General features: G+C 31.9%; 1 protein-coding gene across 1 annotated transcript; it reads right to left on the bottom strand.

Moving 5' to 3' along the window:
• Positions 1-203: 203 nt before the first annotated feature.
• Positions 204-16751, bottom strand: LOC121114198 (uncharacterized). The gene is made up of 3 exons (XM_040708076.2): positions 16423-16751; positions 4625-4785; positions 204-1174 (listed from the first exon to the last, which is right to left on the bottom strand). Exons 1-3 carry the CDS (start codon positions 16492-16494, stop codon positions 568-570), a joined length of 840 nt encoding a protein of 279 aa, XP_040564010.1. The 5' UTR covers positions 16495-16751; the 3' UTR covers positions 204-567.
• Positions 16752-18504: the final 1753 nt, after the last annotated feature.

Below are 18504 nucleotides of genomic sequence, written 5' to 3' on the forward strand. Positions count from 1 at the left end.
TAGTACTTGGACAAATTCTCCCACGTGGACGTAGTCAAGGCCTGCAATCCTTTAGGCATTGAATAGAGCGTGATTGGCGAAGACACATTGAATGATTTTTTTTCTTTTGTATCATTAGTTCTTGTAATTAAATTATCAAACCTCTACTTCTTCCCTTATGGATCAATATGTAGTTAAATTACATAATAATATATTTAAAGAAATTGTAATTTGGCGTTTGATTTTATTAATTTTAGAGTGTATAAATCCTTTTTTTCTTATATAAAGACATGAGTATTTGAAAGCAGAAATGATGAGTAAACATATAAATATGTATGTATGATATTAATGCGCCAATTAAATTTTCTTCATATAGGCTATGAAATAGGAAGGGGGGTAAATCTTGTATAATCTATGCAATTGAAGCCTATGTATAATGTATATTCATAATGGAACAAAAAATAAAATCACAAAGAGAAAAAATAAACATTATTCAATAATGACAATCTAATAAATAATGTCCCTAACAGAAGAATTATTATAATAACAAATGTAAATGTCCTGAGATATTATTGTGTGTTCAAAGCACTAATTGAATAACATATTTAAGAGAATTTTACTCAATTGAGTTGTACAAAGGATAGTGGCGAGGGGGATTGAGGTTACTCCGTGGATTGTGGATGAAGAGTCTGCTGCCACAGCTGCTTTTAAATCATCACAAAGAGTGGATGAGTCATTCTCGTAATCTTCACCCTCTTCAAACGATGATGAATGAGATGACGAAGATTCACTGCTCGTGGATGATAATTGATGCTCTTCTGGTAGAATGGGTGGATAGTCCTCTTCCTCCTCCTCGTTATTAATATGATCTGCATAGTCATCCTCTTCCCTTGTTGACGACGAAGAAGAGGAGAAAGGATAGTCTACACTCTCAAGGATGGTAGGAGAGAGCGTGCTAAAGAATTGCTCTTCATTCTCACCACCACAACATCTATTTGTCTCAGGACAGCATTTAGGACCTAATTTAAGGCTCTGACATCCCACGTCGGAGTAGCAGGAAAATTCCTTCCAAGCCTCAAAGTATGGAAGAGGACAGCAATGCTTACCACAGCAGCGATGTCCTTCGGGGCAGTCTTCATGCTTGAAGCAGGAATGTATTTGACGGAAACAGACTCCTTTTGATATTTGACGAACTCTGGAAAGAGAAATGAGGATTAGTGAGTGCTTGTTGGTTAGAGCGTTCTGATTTTCAACTTTATTCGAATTTTGATCAGGGGTAGAGTGAAAAAGGTGTTATACACCGTGAAAATTACCTATGCACAATTGCATTGTTCAACAAGGTCATCTTGTACTCGCACATCTCGATCGATTATCAAAAAAGGCAAACACTCTTTATTTAGTGAATATATACGAGATTAGTCTAACAAGTTTCCGACCTCACAAAGATACCATATATTTTATCAGAATATTTATTATTCAGCACGGCCCCCTTTTTTAACTCTACATACTTCTCCCTGTGCGATGCTCCCATATAGTCTAAATAGTACTCGGCGTTTTTCTCTGCAGAATAATTGTTCACCAAGGTGAACATTTGGACATTATTTTTGTTTTGGACGTATTATGGTGTATCCAAATTTATCTACAGTAAATATTTGGTGTCAAAACTCGGATTTATTGCACCTAAACTGCACCAATGGAGCAATACTCGATTTTATTCCTTTTCACAAAAACACTCACCTCAACTCACTCAAACGACTGATACCTAAAAACTGTGCATCCAAAAAAATGAAGCTTTTTGAAGTAATTGTCAAAAGATGCTAGATAGTATTAACTAGTTTTTATTTACAAGTGCTGCCATCTTCACGCTGAGGTCAGAAACATTTCATACTAAAAGAAATATTTATATGTTTACTTATTTTGCATTAAATAATTTCTTTAACCTATAAAAATTATATTTTCTAAAATTGTCCTACGGAACAACAAAAAGAGAAAAAAGTTTGAATAACTTTTTTTTACATTTTTAGAAAGAAAGGATCAAAATTTTCGTATGGTATTCTCTCATTTTGCTCCATTGGGTAGCTTCAGAAATACAATATAATTTATGTATTTAATTGGTTAGAATAATTTGTATATCACAATTAATTAATTGAACCGCGTATTGCGCGCATCCTTTTTCTTCTTCTTTTTTTCATTTACCAAAAGAAGAGATCCAAAATTTCTAACTTTATTCTCTCTTTTTTACTCCATAGAGTTACTTTAGTAAAAAGAAAAACACTTTAAATATTGTTTTATAAAGGTTAGAATAATGTCTATATTAATTAATCAATGCAAAATAATGATAAATGCTTTATTGTAATCCTTAAGTACGAAATAAATAACTTTCATTTCCTTTCAAACTTTGAACTAGATCTGCTATCTAAAGATAACATTGAAATTAGGGATTTTTCTTACCCAATGACAACTTTTCGAAGTAGCTGTAATCAAAATTCGGGAAAAGTTATCAAACAAACCACTCTGTCGTAGGTCTCTCATACGTAGATCGTAACACAAAAGCAAGCTAGAATGATTTTTTTTCTAAATTGAGAATGGATTACATCTTGAACGAATTATTGCTGTTCATTTCTATCAACAAATTATTCTGATGAATCCTTTACACTCTTCGTATTAATGTAAAAATTATAAAGTGATGGATTTCATTTGAGAGGCATTATCAAGGCCTAATTAAGTCTTATCAATTAAAAGAAGGCTCCAAACTATGGTTAAGATTCTTCTGTATTCCATAAATTTGAATACAAAGGACCAAAATTCGTGGGGTGAGAACCAAATTATCGTAACTCAAATATTTACTTAACAGAAATAAGCTAGGAAACTCATTTTCTTAATTGTGAATAAAATTGATCAGAGAAATTCATTTTTCAAAAGTCTTAATTTATCTGTTATTAGGGTGCCTGGTAACTTTGCCATAGGACCTTTTTCTCTCAAGGATATTTCGCTTTAATATATAAATAAATGAGGCTTATAGATCGTCATCTATATTTTTGGTAAAGTGATGTCTCCTTAGAATTTTTAAAACAGAATATGCAATATTTATTAATCTAAAATCAATTAAATGTTTGTTTCCTGTTGGAGAAATGATGGAATTACGCTATGCCTCATATTAAGCTTGATCATAATTCTATGAGTCTTTTTTTAATTTAAATACCCCATCATGTCTATGATAATTATTAACAGAGAATTGTCTGTTTAATTTTTTTCTTTTCTTATTATACTAATTTTTTTGCCTGTTTTGTCTCTGGTTGAAATTCATTACAAAGTAAGATTTTGTTGGTGTATGCATTAAAATTTGATGGACTCATTTTTCCAACGGAAAACAACCATTTAATGCGTTTTAAGGAAATATATATTTTGATAAAAAAAATATATCAAAGGAACATCAATTTAAAGTATAAATAACAAAAATGATCGTTAAATCTCATTTATTCATGAGTTAAGCCGAAATATCCTTGAGAGAAAATGACTTTAAGATAAAATGTCCATAAACAAAATAGCGTAAGGCAAAATTAGTTGGCGCCATTTTTAAGTATCTAAATATTAAATGCGAACGTCCGAGTGTCCGAAATTCACTGCCAACCCAAATAACGGATTTTGGTGAAATTTTTCATAAGAGCTCTAATAATAAAAAAAATTCAAGGCCATGGCGCCTTTAAAAAGCATTGTTCTAAAAACGAATTTCTTTACTAACACAGGGCAAATTTATATACAACAAAAAATCAAGACCGTAAAATTCTAAGAATGATTATTGCCGCCCGCATGTTGCCATATACAACTTTGTACAATTTAAAAAAAAGGAGATTATAAGGGTTAGACAGAAAAAGAAGAGAGAATATTACAAAGGATTTTTGATAATAATATGAAAGTTGATCGAATGACAGTTATACTGTTGAATATTTTTTCTTCTCTAAACCCTATAAATAGTGATGATAATCGTATGAATCCCTCCTGAGTAGTGAACTTCCTTTCCTAAATAGATTCAATTAGAATCAAAACCTGATTGAATAATCGTGTGTGCTTATAACCTTGAGGATTTGTTGCAAAGTTATAATTGTAAGTACTTGCTGGACTCAGATCTTATAATTGGGGATCCTCATCGGAGTAATTCTTGTGCATGTCCTTGTTGCTTTCATTTTCATTCTCCCTCTCCTCCCTTGTGGCAGCTGATTGTAGCTGGTCTCCTTCAAAACATTCTTTACATTGTCAGGGTTACCATATCGATTTTCGTTTTCTTTATAGCATTCCTATATAGTCTCCTTTTAAAAAAAGTGTTGCAAAGATACATATCGACATGCAGCGAGAATCATTCTTGGTCTTTATTTTTTGTTTTATAAATATGCAGAAGAGTTTAGAATTAATTCTAATTTCTTAATCACCTAGCTAACATTAAATGTTAGAATTCTAGAATGGCATATAGACAATAAAACTCATATTTTTGAATTTTGAGTTACGGCAATTTGCCCCTCAACCCTCGAAGGGACTGAAATAGTGGGTTGTATGTATATATGAAATAAAAAATATATTGGGATTTTTTCATTTTCTTGATTTTTGTCCAAAGTTTTTTTTGTGTGTATTAATCTGTACATGTATTTACCTATGATGTCGAAAGCACTTCCCAGTGTTGAGCCAACAGTCCCAATCCGAGGTACATGTGGGATGTTCCTCTGAGTCTGGTTCCTTCCAAGGATAGCACATGTACATAAAACACGCATATTTGTGTCCCAAATCTACACAATCTGAATCATCAATACATGCCTGCAATAAACAAGTTAGACTTAATAAATCAACTCATGGTGGGTCATAAAAATAAAACAAGGAGTAATGGTATTTTTTTGAAAATACATTCGTATGTCTAATGACCTAACTCTAGAGAGATACATAACATATGACATGTAAAGCAGATAAACAATAAAATAACCCTTGAACCGTTATACGTAGATTGCGGCTATCGAAGTTATCTTTGATAAAAGTATTTGGAAATTAGGAGGGTTCCTTTCTGGTTCTTGAAGCAGATGTTAAAAATATAAATAGATGTGTGTCTGAGCTTTATTAAACATTAATGTAGCCACCCTTATACACCCATGATTGCTCTCAGATGGCGGCTGGATGTCTAGCACCCTCTGCAAATGTAGTCCTCTGTCATGGCGTCCCAGTACTGGCCGACAATGGCTTTGCAGTCCTCGGTTTTTGGATAATGGACACTGCAGGCCTTCTTTTCTAAATGCATCCAAAAGGTGTAGTCGAGGGGGTGGGCATAAGGGATGTTAGGGGCAAAAAGTGTCAAAAAAGAGTTCTAAAGACTCATTCAAAAGAGTCTTGCAGCGGAGGACATGAGTTTCTTTCAGTGCTGGTGTCAAAAGTGGCCTCTTTATTCTCAAAAGGCTCTTTCCACCCTCCTTTTTGACAGCTCTGTGTACATTCTGGTATGAAACCCCGAGATATCTTGCATAGGCCCTCATGGACTTGAGGAAATTGGCAAGGGCTGTTTCTTCAAGCCCTCCAGGTCCAGTTTGGCTTTTTTTGAAAGAAACCTTCTTCCTCTCAAATGTCTCAGACTTGCTGAGAGTGTAGACGGTGGTCCTTGGAGCGCGTGAATGGAAATTCAAGTTCAAGTGGCATTTTATCCACTTGTAAGTAAGCTAGAGAGCTAAGGTTTGTTTTTCCTTGTAAGTCATTATTTGTGCTTTAATATGAAATATAATTATTAATATGAATATACGAAATATGAATTAATTTCAATCACTCAACCTTCATTAGCTATTGAATTTGTAAGTGTTCAGATTTCAATGGACCATCCGTATATTAAAATTGCATACAATTTCCTAATGGTAATATTTAATTGATATTGCCCACAATTATACTGCATTTATAGTCATTCATCTGTTCCGTCTATAATTGGGTCAGTTACCATTTTAGGATCCGTTGATATTTATCCCATATGCACATGGGCCCCAATAATCCTTCTAATTTCCCAAATTGCACTCCAAACACACAGGATTTGTGTAAGATAACCGTAAGATCTGGAGACAGGATAAAAACAACCATTGACCCTTCAAGAACCCCCTACAGAATCTCTTATGCTCCATATCAACGGTTTATGTACTATAAACTTGTGGCCTCGAGGCAGATTAAAAACCCCACCGCTTCAAGAACCATAAAAGACATTTTCTTAATTTCCCAATATTTTTTTTTTACAATTGTAGCTTCGAATGCCGCTATCTATGTTCAACTGTTATTTAATTATCGCCCATCCGCAAATAGTAAAACTATCTATACAGATAGTAATTTTTCGATGACAATATTCCAGAGAACATTCTTCCTAGAACTGTTACATACAAGGTTGCACAAAATAACTTTCTTTTTTATAATGCGTAAAAATCAGACTTTAGATGTAGTAGCAGAGTGCGTGTAGTTTAATTCTAGAGGAAAAATTCTACTGTTTTCTTGGAAATACAGTCAGTTCTTATCATGCCTTAGAGTAGTGAGGAACGTGCGTTTGCCGTCAAAAATAAATATTCACCCAAAAATGGTTTGACAGAATATTTTATGAAATTAAACTAATTGCAATTTAGATTCTGAGTTTTTATTGTTGCGATTTACGAAAATTAGTCAATTTCTTAAATTTTTAATATACAGAAAACAATTTTTTCAATTTATTTTCAAATTTTGAAATTCGCAAAATTCTTTGAACGCAAATAACTCCAAGAATAATTATACAAAAGACTTAAAATTATTGCCATCGAATTTGGTATCACGCAAGGATTTTAAAGTGGTGTGATTTTGTTTAAATCGGATAATAAACCCGGATTTATTCTGGGAAAACCAACATTCTAAAGACCTTTGCAAAATCCCCCAAAATTAGTTACATAATCGACTAATCATTATCATAAGATATGTTGATAATTAAATAGTTACCCCTCTAAAATTTCTCAATGAAATGTTATATAAAGGAAAATGAAAAAATGAAAAAATCACAAGGCATTAAAATATCGAAGTTCGGTTTTTTTAATGTAGGGATTATGATTATATTAATTATGATTTTCAAAACGGTTTAAAACAAGATTTGAGTGTGTACTATCATTATGACACGAACAAAAAAAACTATTCTCATTTATAAACTTGTTTTAATGCCTTTTGGAAAAGTAAAGTTATGTTTACGTTTATGCGTTAGATGACAAGATGGTTGTATCAGACAAAAACTGAAATCCCTCTTTATGAAGCATAGAAGAAAGTAGAAACAATTATTCATCCATAACTCATTTTTAAAAGATTACTTAATAAAAATATAAGTCATGTTCAAGAAATCAATCCTATAAATGAAAAGATAATTAATAAAATGTTGTATTTTTAAGAATTTAAAAGACAGTTTATGTAGTCCAAAGTAATAAATAAGAAAAATAATGTTTCATGTTTGAGATAGATAAACTCTGGAAGTATATTTGATAATAATATATAAGACACTTTGATATCAAAAAATGAGATTTGAGTAATTAAAAATGAAGAAACAAATCAAAATATATGTGCCCAATACCCGGTACGTAAAGAGTATATTTAATTTCTTGTGACATCGTTATGAGGGCTAAATTACTCATAACGTGAGGCTAATTAAGACTAAACTATTTGAATATTATTGGAAGGTATACTTATAATCTCCAATACTTAATTTAATAAAATCCTGTATCTCAATTCAACTCGATAAGTTTAAAGGAACAATATGAAAAAATCATTTAAAAAAAAAAATTTTACATATTTTCAAATCAAAACGCATCCTTTATAATTATAGGGAGAATCCCCATTTTCTCAGATCCAGGTCGGGTCAGATCTTTAGATGTAAATATTTTAGTAAATTTTGCTTATAGAAACTTTGTATCAAGATCAGAAACCAAAATTAGACGAATACATATTTTGAATTTTATTAGTATTTTATCAAAAGTTCGAGCCATCCCGATTAAGGTTACATTTTTACAGATAACTGATGTCGAAACAATAAATAACCCAATTTTGTTACTATTAGAAGATAATATGAGTTATTATTATAATTATCGTTATAATAACACTAGGCATGTCGTAACCTTTATTGTATCACGCAACCTATCTTTCTAAAAGAAACAACAACAAAAAAGAAGATCCAAAATCATTAGGGGCTTACTTAATCCTTCCAACTATAGAATTATGATTCAATAATTGTTCAGAGACTAAAAAGAAGATCATCCATTCAACAACTTTTAGAACATTGATTAGAAGAAAAGTGAGGTAACTCCGCGTGGAATAACACAGAGATGCAACTGTTTATGTAGATGTGGCTCCACCACTAATCAAGATAAAAAATGATGCTTCGTTGCAATTGGATAATAATTTTTTTGAACAAAGCAATTCTTATGAGCTTTTTAAGATCCAGAAAATCTCACGGATCTTTTTAATGATCTGTAAAAGTTCGAGTACCCGAAGCCGGTTCGGATCTTTTCGGATAAGTAAAGTTGTATTATTCGAAGCTAGACATGGATCCCAACCCGATGAACAAAACTTGTGAAGAAGGACCTGAAGATATTCTCTTACTGTGATCTAAAGAAACAGCTACTTTCAGTCAAACCTAAAGAAAAGAGTCAACCGAAGCAAGGAACTCTTCAATTGTTCCAGATCGGGCATGGCTCCTAATATTATCCTTGGTGATGAGAAAGTTCTTATATTGAGGCTAAATGGAACTCTCAAAAGGCTATAAAAGGATCTGATATGCCTCGAAAAATCTATCAGATGCAAAAACCAGGGGCATTGATAGTCTGGGGATCCGTCAGTAGGTCCTGTAAGGTACCTCTAGTCATTGTACCCTCTGGAGTCAAAATGAACAGCTTAGAGTACGTAAACACCATCCTGATCTTCTTCCATGTACAAATTCCCAGTTCAAGGAAGAGACTTAGACCTTTCAACAAGATGGTGCTCCTTCTCATATAGTTGAGCCCTAAAGTATTCGTACCCTTTCAATATTTGCCATATATATATATAGGAAATCTTTTCTTTTTAATAATGTTTTTGATAATAATTACTATTTATTTAATAAAAATATCAACTTCTTATATAAAATATTTTTTTATGCCTCCAAAACAATTTTTGCTTGTTAAGTATTCATGCACCTCCAATATGGTAAAAATAACAAACACGTTTTCGGGTTGTTTTTTTATTATGGTGAAGTCTAAAAAAGATTAAGAGTACTCGTGAGATCAAGAATTCCTTGAACTATCTTCTGAGGTATAAAAGTGTGATGAGCAAATTTCTTGCTTCTTTCTTATTCAACACTCAACATGACAAAAAAAAAAGAAAAAAGAGTACAATAAGGACATCTACCATCTTGTAATAAATTGTTATAATCAAGGTAACAGCTATTTCCATCAAGTTTTTTATCCCAAAATCCTCTGTCCAAATCATTATTACCAAATTCAAATGAACTGACGATGTCAAGAATCTTCATCGTCATGGTAGGAAGTCCAAGCTGAGCTCAACACAAGTAAACTATGCAGTCCGAGAGGTTGCCAAGAATCCAACAACAACTCTCAAATCAGTAGGGGTTGAATTAATAGAAATTTTTGTTGGACGATCAGCTGTGCAAAGGGTTTTGCCACAAGAACGGGTTCCGGCGTTGTGTGCCAATAAAGACTCCAATACTCAGGAGTAGACATATAAAGGCTGAAGTATACCAATGACCACAAAGATAATGAACTCATCACCTGGCGCACTGTGCTGTGGTCAGATGAGACAAAGTGGAGTTTTTTGGCCAAAATCAGCATCGGCACATTTGGCAACAGAAAGATCAAGCCTTCAACCCCAAAAACACCATTCCAACAGTGAAACACAGTGATTGAAACATCATGATTTGGGCTTGTATTACTACCAATGGAACTCGAGAACTTTACATAATTGATGGCACCGTAAAAAAGGAAGACTACATTGAGATTCTTGAAATGCATTTGCGTCAATTAGCAAAGAAGCTCGGAAGACATTGATGATTCCAGCAAGACAATTACCCAAATTACACATCCTAAAATCTTGACATAAATCCTATTGAGAATCAATGGACTACATTGAAAAATGCAGTGTAGAAAAGACATCCAACAAATATCGATGACGTTTGGAGATTATGTCAAGAATAGTTTACCAAAATTGATCCCAGTGTTTGCCTCAATTTGGTAAGGACTTATCCCAAGCATGTTCAATATTTGAAGGAAACCATTGGTCATGTAACAAAGTATTAAGTCATTTTGCTCCTTGGGTATGAATACTTACGAAACGCAAAAAATGATATTTTGTTAATTTATTCCAAAAAATGAATAAATTCTTTTTATTTTTTTTAGTTTAGAGTAGTTTTTATTGACTAGAGATATTCTAAATGAGTTTGTAGATACAACATGAACATCTAATTATGTTTTATTAGCATTTTTGTGAGGGTAAGAATAGTTTTGGGCTCAACTGTACATCCAATATGACGCAGGGGTGGTACAACACTCACCTCCCTAGCTTTTGGAGTCGTTATTTTTGGCCTCCTTCCAGCCCGTATTTGAATCTGTCCATTTTGGAGGACAGGGCCTGCAATAAATCTAATCCAAACTTGGATTCACTAAAAGCATCCCTAATTCGAGAATGGGTTAGTCTGTGCCAGATACGATGCCTTCCTTAACAAACTCAAGGCTGTAATTTCGCAAAAGGAGACCATTTTGAATATAAAAAATGGTCTCTATATCTTAGATAGTCAGGAGTATTCATGCAAACATTTAAGGTATTTAATAATATAAATGAAAATGTTACATACACTACTTCATTTGAGAGTATTTAGGGTATTCATCTATCCACTAATTAAGGACACAACATGTTCAAGAAAAGGATATTAATAAATACATAATTCATCAATTGAATCAAATAGAATTACTATTATTATGTAATCACCAAAGAAGTTGAGACTCTATATAAAGAAAGACTAGTTATACATTAGTCTATGATGGGCCTACAGACACACAATTCAAAAGTCATTTATTTGTGTATAAATAGATATGAATACTACACATATAAGAAATTCATTGTACTTCATTAAAATCACAATGAACACATCATAAATAGGCGTAAAATGAATGGAAATGAATTCATTACAGGCTGTATTATAATCATGCTTTGTTTATGCCATACAATTAAGAGCCATGAACGGATCATTTCCGCTCTAATGAGCCTATTATGTATATTTATTTGGAATTTATAAATAGGGATGTAACTACTACAGTGTTTGTAAAAAAACAACCATGGAAAATCAGATCGGATGTGTTATGTTTGAATCCCTCTCAATTGGTTGAGTCACTTACATAATGTTTGATCCTCTGCAAAATGAGAATACATTTTATTATTATATATAGATGAGGGGAAAATTGATTAATTGGATTTTAAGTGCCCAGCAACAGCATCATGATGCATAAATGATATTATATACATCTGTGGGGCGTCAGGACAAAAGTAAGCTACTAGGATTTTCTCAAAATGAAGTGTAGATTCCGCATTTGTATTCTTCAACGACGGATTCTATCACAAATTATTCTTTTTAACCCTTTGTGTCTGTCGTAAATTGTACTCCAAGTACCCAAAATTGTTTGTTACAATAAAAGAATGAGAAATGATGGATTTTATGTATTTAAAAGGGTTCATACAGAGCCAATATAAGTATCTTAAAACCAATAAAGGTTCGAAACTACAGCTAATATTCTTGTGTACTCATCCTAGTAGTTTGAATACTAAGCTATAATTGTCTCGAATATGTCTATGAAATATTGAATTGTATATATATGAGGGTCGTTTGAAAATTCCTTGCAAAGTCCAAGAGGTGGCACATCTAACACGTATTGAGCTTATGTTTAGTTAGTAGCATCTCTGGGAAGAACACACAACAAATTTCAGCTAGATCGGACTATTTCTTTCAATTTGGCATTCGTTTGAATCGAAGAAGTTGAGTGATTTTCAAAAAATGGATGAATAGGAATTTCATATGATGATTAAACCTTACTTTATGAAAGGCAAAATGCCTCAGGAGACTTAAAAGTAGGTTCATAAACATTATGAGGTCTTTGCACCTTTGATCAAAACATTTTATAAGTGGTTTTAAAATTTTCAAAGTGGCCCTATGGGCAAAAGTGACGCTGAGCGTAACTTCACTGGCAGAAGTATGTAGAGTTACAAAGAGACACTCTGTTGGAAAATAAATATTCAGAACTTTTTTTCAAAGACCCACTCACATCAAACCACTCTAACGACTGTTGTATAACAACTGCACGTCCAAAATGACTTAAACTTTAGTGCGTAACTTTAAACAGATGCTAGATACTTGTGATTATATTTTATTTACGAGTGCTGCCATCTTCACCTTGAGGTTGGAAACTTTTAAGAACGCCCTCGAATGTTATATGTTCAAGTTGCAACAAAATTGAAAATGAGATAAAACATTTTAAATGAAGAATACGGTACTTCCCGTGCCGTCTACAAAGGATACTTGAGCACCCTTCCCTAGTACCTAACTAAAATATAAATATAGTTATAATTTATATATTTGTATTCTAGAAAAAACGCAGAATTATGATTTGTGACCACATCCTAGATTCTTGTGCTACATCCCAAAGAAAATCCGGGACACGACTCTCTCCTCCCAAGAATCTGCAGTGTCATAACCTAGGATAAAGGTCTGCTTATGTCAATCAATAAAATATTGATGCAATTTAGTAAAAGGACCACAAAAAAGTACAAGAAAATCATTGCAAAAAATAAAATATAACATTATTTTCTAATAAAAAAAAAGTCATTGGATCAATATGAATTAAAAAAGTATTTTTCCTTTTTTTCCCCCCAAAACAAGTAATCTCATTTAGAATTGGAAGGAATGAGAATTAAGACTGAAAGTTTGAAAAAAAAAATCCTAACACCAGCCATGGGAGGTGTCACTGTAAGCACTTTGAACTAGACCCTGTGCTCTAACGTAAACCAAATAAGGGATATGCGTATTGTACATACTTTGAATATAATTGTATAAGACTTTGGCTCACGGCAAAACGAATTCTGCACCGAACCGGTGAGGTATGAGTTCTTGATTTGTGGCACTTGTCAGTACTAAATAATTACAGGAATTATGTGTTTTTTTTTTTTTTTCTTCTACATTTCCTGGGGGTTAAAGTTTTAGGAAAGGGATCGCGATTGCCAAAAAGTTCATGATGTTAAATATTGACACAGTTTAGGAAAAGGGGGGAGGGAGGCTAAGCTTTTATTTTAAAAGGGAATTTATAAAACAAAAAAAACAACGTTATTCTATAAATAGGAACAAAATTATTAATTAAAAAAGGAGTCTTATTGATTTTGTGAAAAATAAAAAGGCCCATATTTTATATTTTTTTAAAAATAGCACCAACTCTGGTTCTGAGACGTACTAAAACAAAATCCCCAAACCTGCATACATCATATAATAGATGTGTACAAAACATGTCTTAGAAGAGGGGAACGACGTTTTCTAGTTGGTAATCTGAATATGATAGTCTATATTATATATAGTGATGGGACAATTAATCGGAATCGGGAAAATAATGTTTAATTTGCGATTACGATTCTTATTTATTACATATAAAATGTCAATTTTTGGATTCTGAAATTTAAAATATTAAATTCGGAATCGGTAATTTTAACTAGAATTGTATCGGGATTTTTTTTTTTGATCATGAAAGATGAAGAGTAACATTGAGGATTTGCGCGGGAGTTATAAGTTGAAGACCTTATTGGGACTCAGTACAAAATTGAGGATCGCCATTGAAGAAATTCTTGCCAATGTCCTTGTTTATGTCTTCTACCCTCCTCACAGCTGCTTATAACTGGTCTAATGAAACATATGGCAGCTTAGGTACTCTCCTCTAAAAGATTCTTCATATTATCAGGGTTACCACGTTGACTTTCGTTTTTTTTTTTTTTTTTTTTTTTAATTTACTGGTAGGATATGTTTTATGCATAGAGATATGGAGGGATGCCTTAGTCAAATCCTTTAGTGAATAAAATCACATCAAGTTCATCATTTTTCATAAAAATATACATAAGATTAAACAACTCTATCCCTATTCATCAGTTAACATCAACATTAATATTTTTAATGATCTGAATTATTCAATTTAAATTCCTTAAATGAGTCAAGTTCACTTTTCGCTAATACTATCCTTAAAATAGTTTAAACAATGATTTTTTCGTAGAAAAATGTTCAGTTATAGAACATAATAGATGGCTGGATACTGGAGAGAAATCCAATATCAGGGGCGTCTTACAGCCGTTCTAGAAACTACAACCCCTCCCCACATATTTTTTTTTCTTAACCAAAAAATTGATTCATTTGAAAGACAAATTTTTATGGAATTTTTTTAAGAATCTTTTATTTAAAAAAAGAAGAAGAGAAAAGATTTTTTTTTAAATTCATAGGCGAAGGAAATTTGCAGACACCCCTGCATATAGATGCAAACTTAAGAGATGGTAAGGCAGGAGCAGAGGTTGGGCAACTTATATGTAATTAAGGAAAAAATAGCAATATTTGTACAATTAATATGATAAATTAGGCGTTTTACACACACACACACACAAAAAAAAAAGGAATTCAAAACGTGCAGCTTTGATATTTTTTTTTTTAAATCAATGACGGTTGATCTAGAAAAAAAATGGCCTCTCATAATATATTAAACTGAGAAAAATCTGCCTACAGTGTAAGACCGAAAAAAAATCGGTCCATAAATTGAAACCGAAAAAAACAGTCCATAAACTGAGACAGAAAAAAATTCGATCCATAAATTGAGACCGAAAAAAATTGGTCAAAATCGTTATAGACAAAATCATTTAAGAACGAACTGATAAATTTTTTTTAGAGCTGGACCGAGTCTCATCAGTAGTCACAGCCTTGTTTACAAAATGGGCAACTTATTTTCCTCAGTGATACAACAAGGAATTGTATTTATTTTACAAAAATTTAAATGTGATGCATTTGTTAGATGACTTTTTTTAAGGCATTTCCTCGGAAATAACTTACTTGGAGTGCTTCTCTTGAACTCCAATTATTCAATTTTTTGAAAATCTATTCTTTTTTAGTAATGCTTCCTTTATTTTCTTCCTTTCTCCCTCCTACTTTGGTAGTAACAGTGTCCTTGTCTATACTAGAGCAAAATGAAGATGAACCATGTTTCATGAAACCTTTGTTAATTGATTCAGTTTTATTCCATTTTTTAAATTAAAAAAAAGAAAAGAAGGAATTTTGTATTATTTATACTTTGCAAAAACAGACGTAATCCGATTCATTCATAATGCGAATAAATTATATAATTCAAAGTATAGAATGTTTCACTGACGTCATAAATTGCATTAATTGAAAAGAGCAATAATCTTTGGGGGCTCAAACTTGATAGTTTTACGCCGTAAAATAGACAAATCTCCAATAAATCTTAACTAAATTACATCTAATGGCTTCATATATATATAAAAATACTTAATAATTGCATTGCATACTACTTAATATTAATGATAAATAGTGATATTTGAATTTAATAAAAATAATAAGTACTAAAAATCCCTATGAAATGTACCTACATTCGTACAACTTTGCTGATCAATTAGGGACAATTTGAGTAGGATAATTTGAGAAAAATATCTAATTCTTTACCATTGCAATAGTTATTTTGTATCAAAAATATGGAAATAAGATTTTTTAACCATGTATCAACATATTTTAAATGGCTTATAATAAAGCTAGGCTATAGAATATAGGTGAATAGACTCTTGATAGAGAGACCTTCTAATTGTTGGTCCCATTTTGATATCAAATAGTTTACTGTTTTTCTTCATATTCATAGAAAAATAGGTTTTATAGTTATAAAACTTAGTTGTTTAAGCCCCCAAAATGGGTAAGATCAGCTATGCTGACGTCAGTTAAAAATGCTATATGGAGATATATAACTGATAGTGGGTAAAGGTTAAAGTAGTTCATTAGTATCTTTAATATGAATGAAAAAAGTGGTTTGATTGCTATAAATCTTGTTCGTTTGGGACCGCAAAATGGCCAACAATAACAATCCTGACGTAACGTGAAAATACTCTATAGAGGTATATATTTTTGATAGAGGGTAAAGGTTTAAGACCTTTTATTTCTTTGTCCCATTTTGACATCCAATAGTTCTCTATTTTCCTTTATGAAATAAAAGGTTTTATACGCTGTGCAGGCCTCCAAAATGACCGACATCAAATAAAAATCATCTATTGCTTGAAAATAAAGAAGACAAAATCATTTTTGTAAACTCTTCTACTAAATCCCGAATGCACATGAATAAAATCCAAGGGGTGTAATTGTGTAAGAAAATTACTTACTTGATAGTCCATCCCAAGAGATCCAGAGGGAAGGACGGAGAGGAATAGACTCGTTATGAAGAAATGTTGCATCCTTGTTAATTATTGTAGATAATCACTAATTATGTAATAAACTTTATAAAATAGATTATTTCTTATTGTTTCGTGTTCGTCTCTTAAAAGAGGAGCTTTAATCGGTCATTTTATGAGTCTCTATAAACAATTAGATTACTCAAACTAACGATTCATATAAATATATAGATTTATTAGTTACACACAACAATTATGTATAATTGATACAGTGGACAAGACATGAAGTACTCGACTGAGTACAGAGTCTCCAATCTCACACTCTTTCTCTTTCTTATTTTCTTTATTTTATTCCCGGCTCACGGCGTCCCCCAGCTTCGTCCTCGGCACTCAGTCACTCATCCAACGCTCCGCGTATCCCGACGTCACTCACTGTGTAGTATGCATAATATTGATATTATGATGAAGGAACACAGCGTTAGAAACAGATATTCATATAGAATTAGGTATTATTATATGAAATATCTATGGTAATACTTATGTAATTTTGACACTTTTTTATGCATATTTCTTATTGAAGGTGTAAAAAGAGATAAAATAAGACGGAAATCTTACAATTCCTTAGAAATGATATTATATATGGCATTCACAATGGAGCGAAAGTAATTTCACAAACACCACATTGTCCTCAAAAATAGTTGATTAATCATAATCATTATTAGTTATTAAATAAACAAAGTAAGTAAATACGGCTTCATTCCAATTAATTAAGGTATGGATCTAAATAGAAACTAATTTATATACACTTATAAAGGATAATACGAATGTATGAATAAATCCGTCTCCAGCTGAAAAAGTAAAAAAAAAAAATCTGTAATTTTAAGCTTTTTAGCTTAGTAAAAAAAACCCTAAAAATCAACATGGTAACATGGAACATTTTAGAAACTGGAAATCTACCACACCCCAATACTTTTACCGCTAGAATTTCATCTCCGACCCATCTATCCCCATCCTATTTATCATTATTAATGAGAAGTACAGTCAGTAAATGAGGGTCAAAGTCATAAATAAATGTTAGGGTTGCTTGTCAGGCAATGCAGCTTTCAAGTTCGAATGGGAAAGCAATTTTAATACTAAAATAAAAATATTTATCCATTAAAATATATATTTATCCTGATTTCTTCCTCATAGGCATGACATATAAGCTTCAATAAATATTTCTACTTAATCTCATGACAAAAAAATAATAATTGGAGAACATTGAATTTTAGTAGTTTATCTTATCAGATGATTTCAGAATTTAGGGATCGATTTTTGAAGGAGTATGTACATGATTAGTGATATAAATTGGGTATATTTTTTTAGCTGCCTCATTTTTTGGAATTAGTAATCTGAAGAATCAATTTTTTCCCCCTTATTAGCTGTCATTATTATTTAATTTCTGATGAGTGCACTTCCTTTCCTTAATACATTCAATTATATTCAAAACCTGATTGAACATTTGTGTATGCTCTTAAAAGACGGAGAGTAATCCTGAGGATTTGTAGAGGAGTTATAATTGTAGGTCCTTGTTGGACTCAAAGTAGAATTGGTCATCAACATTCAAGTAACTTTTGCAAATGTCCTTGTTTATTCCCTTCTCCTCCCTTGTCACATCTGATATCCTCCAAAACATTTATCAAATTGTCAGGGTTACCATGTTGATTTTCGGTTGTTTTTTTTCTAACATGCCCCCATTATACACACGATTTCCATCACTATAAATCATGTTAAAATACATGTCTGAGAAGGGATTTTGGGATACCTCCTTAAATACTGTGAAATAGAGTCATCAAAAATAAATATTTAATTAGCTTCATTATATCTAATTTTTAATATGTATTATTTCAACATTACAAAAGTCGAATAAAATCATCCCAAATCTTCTCAAGTAATATCAAGGGCATATTTGTAATGGAAGTATTCAAAATACTAACATATATCCATATAATTCATATCTCATATTTGATGAGATATATTAAAACTTCATATTAGGAGTATTAGAAGAGACGGATAACGTCGAAAATCTAACAT

This window comes from Lepeophtheirus salmonis, unplaced genomic scaffold (genome assembly GCF_016086655.4).
Source record: "Lepeophtheirus salmonis unplaced genomic scaffold, UVic_Lsal_1.4 unplaced_contig_14681_pilon, whole genome shotgun sequence".
NCBI classification, from domain to species: domain Eukaryota; kingdom Metazoa; phylum Arthropoda; class Copepoda; order Siphonostomatoida; family Caligidae; genus Lepeophtheirus; species Lepeophtheirus salmonis.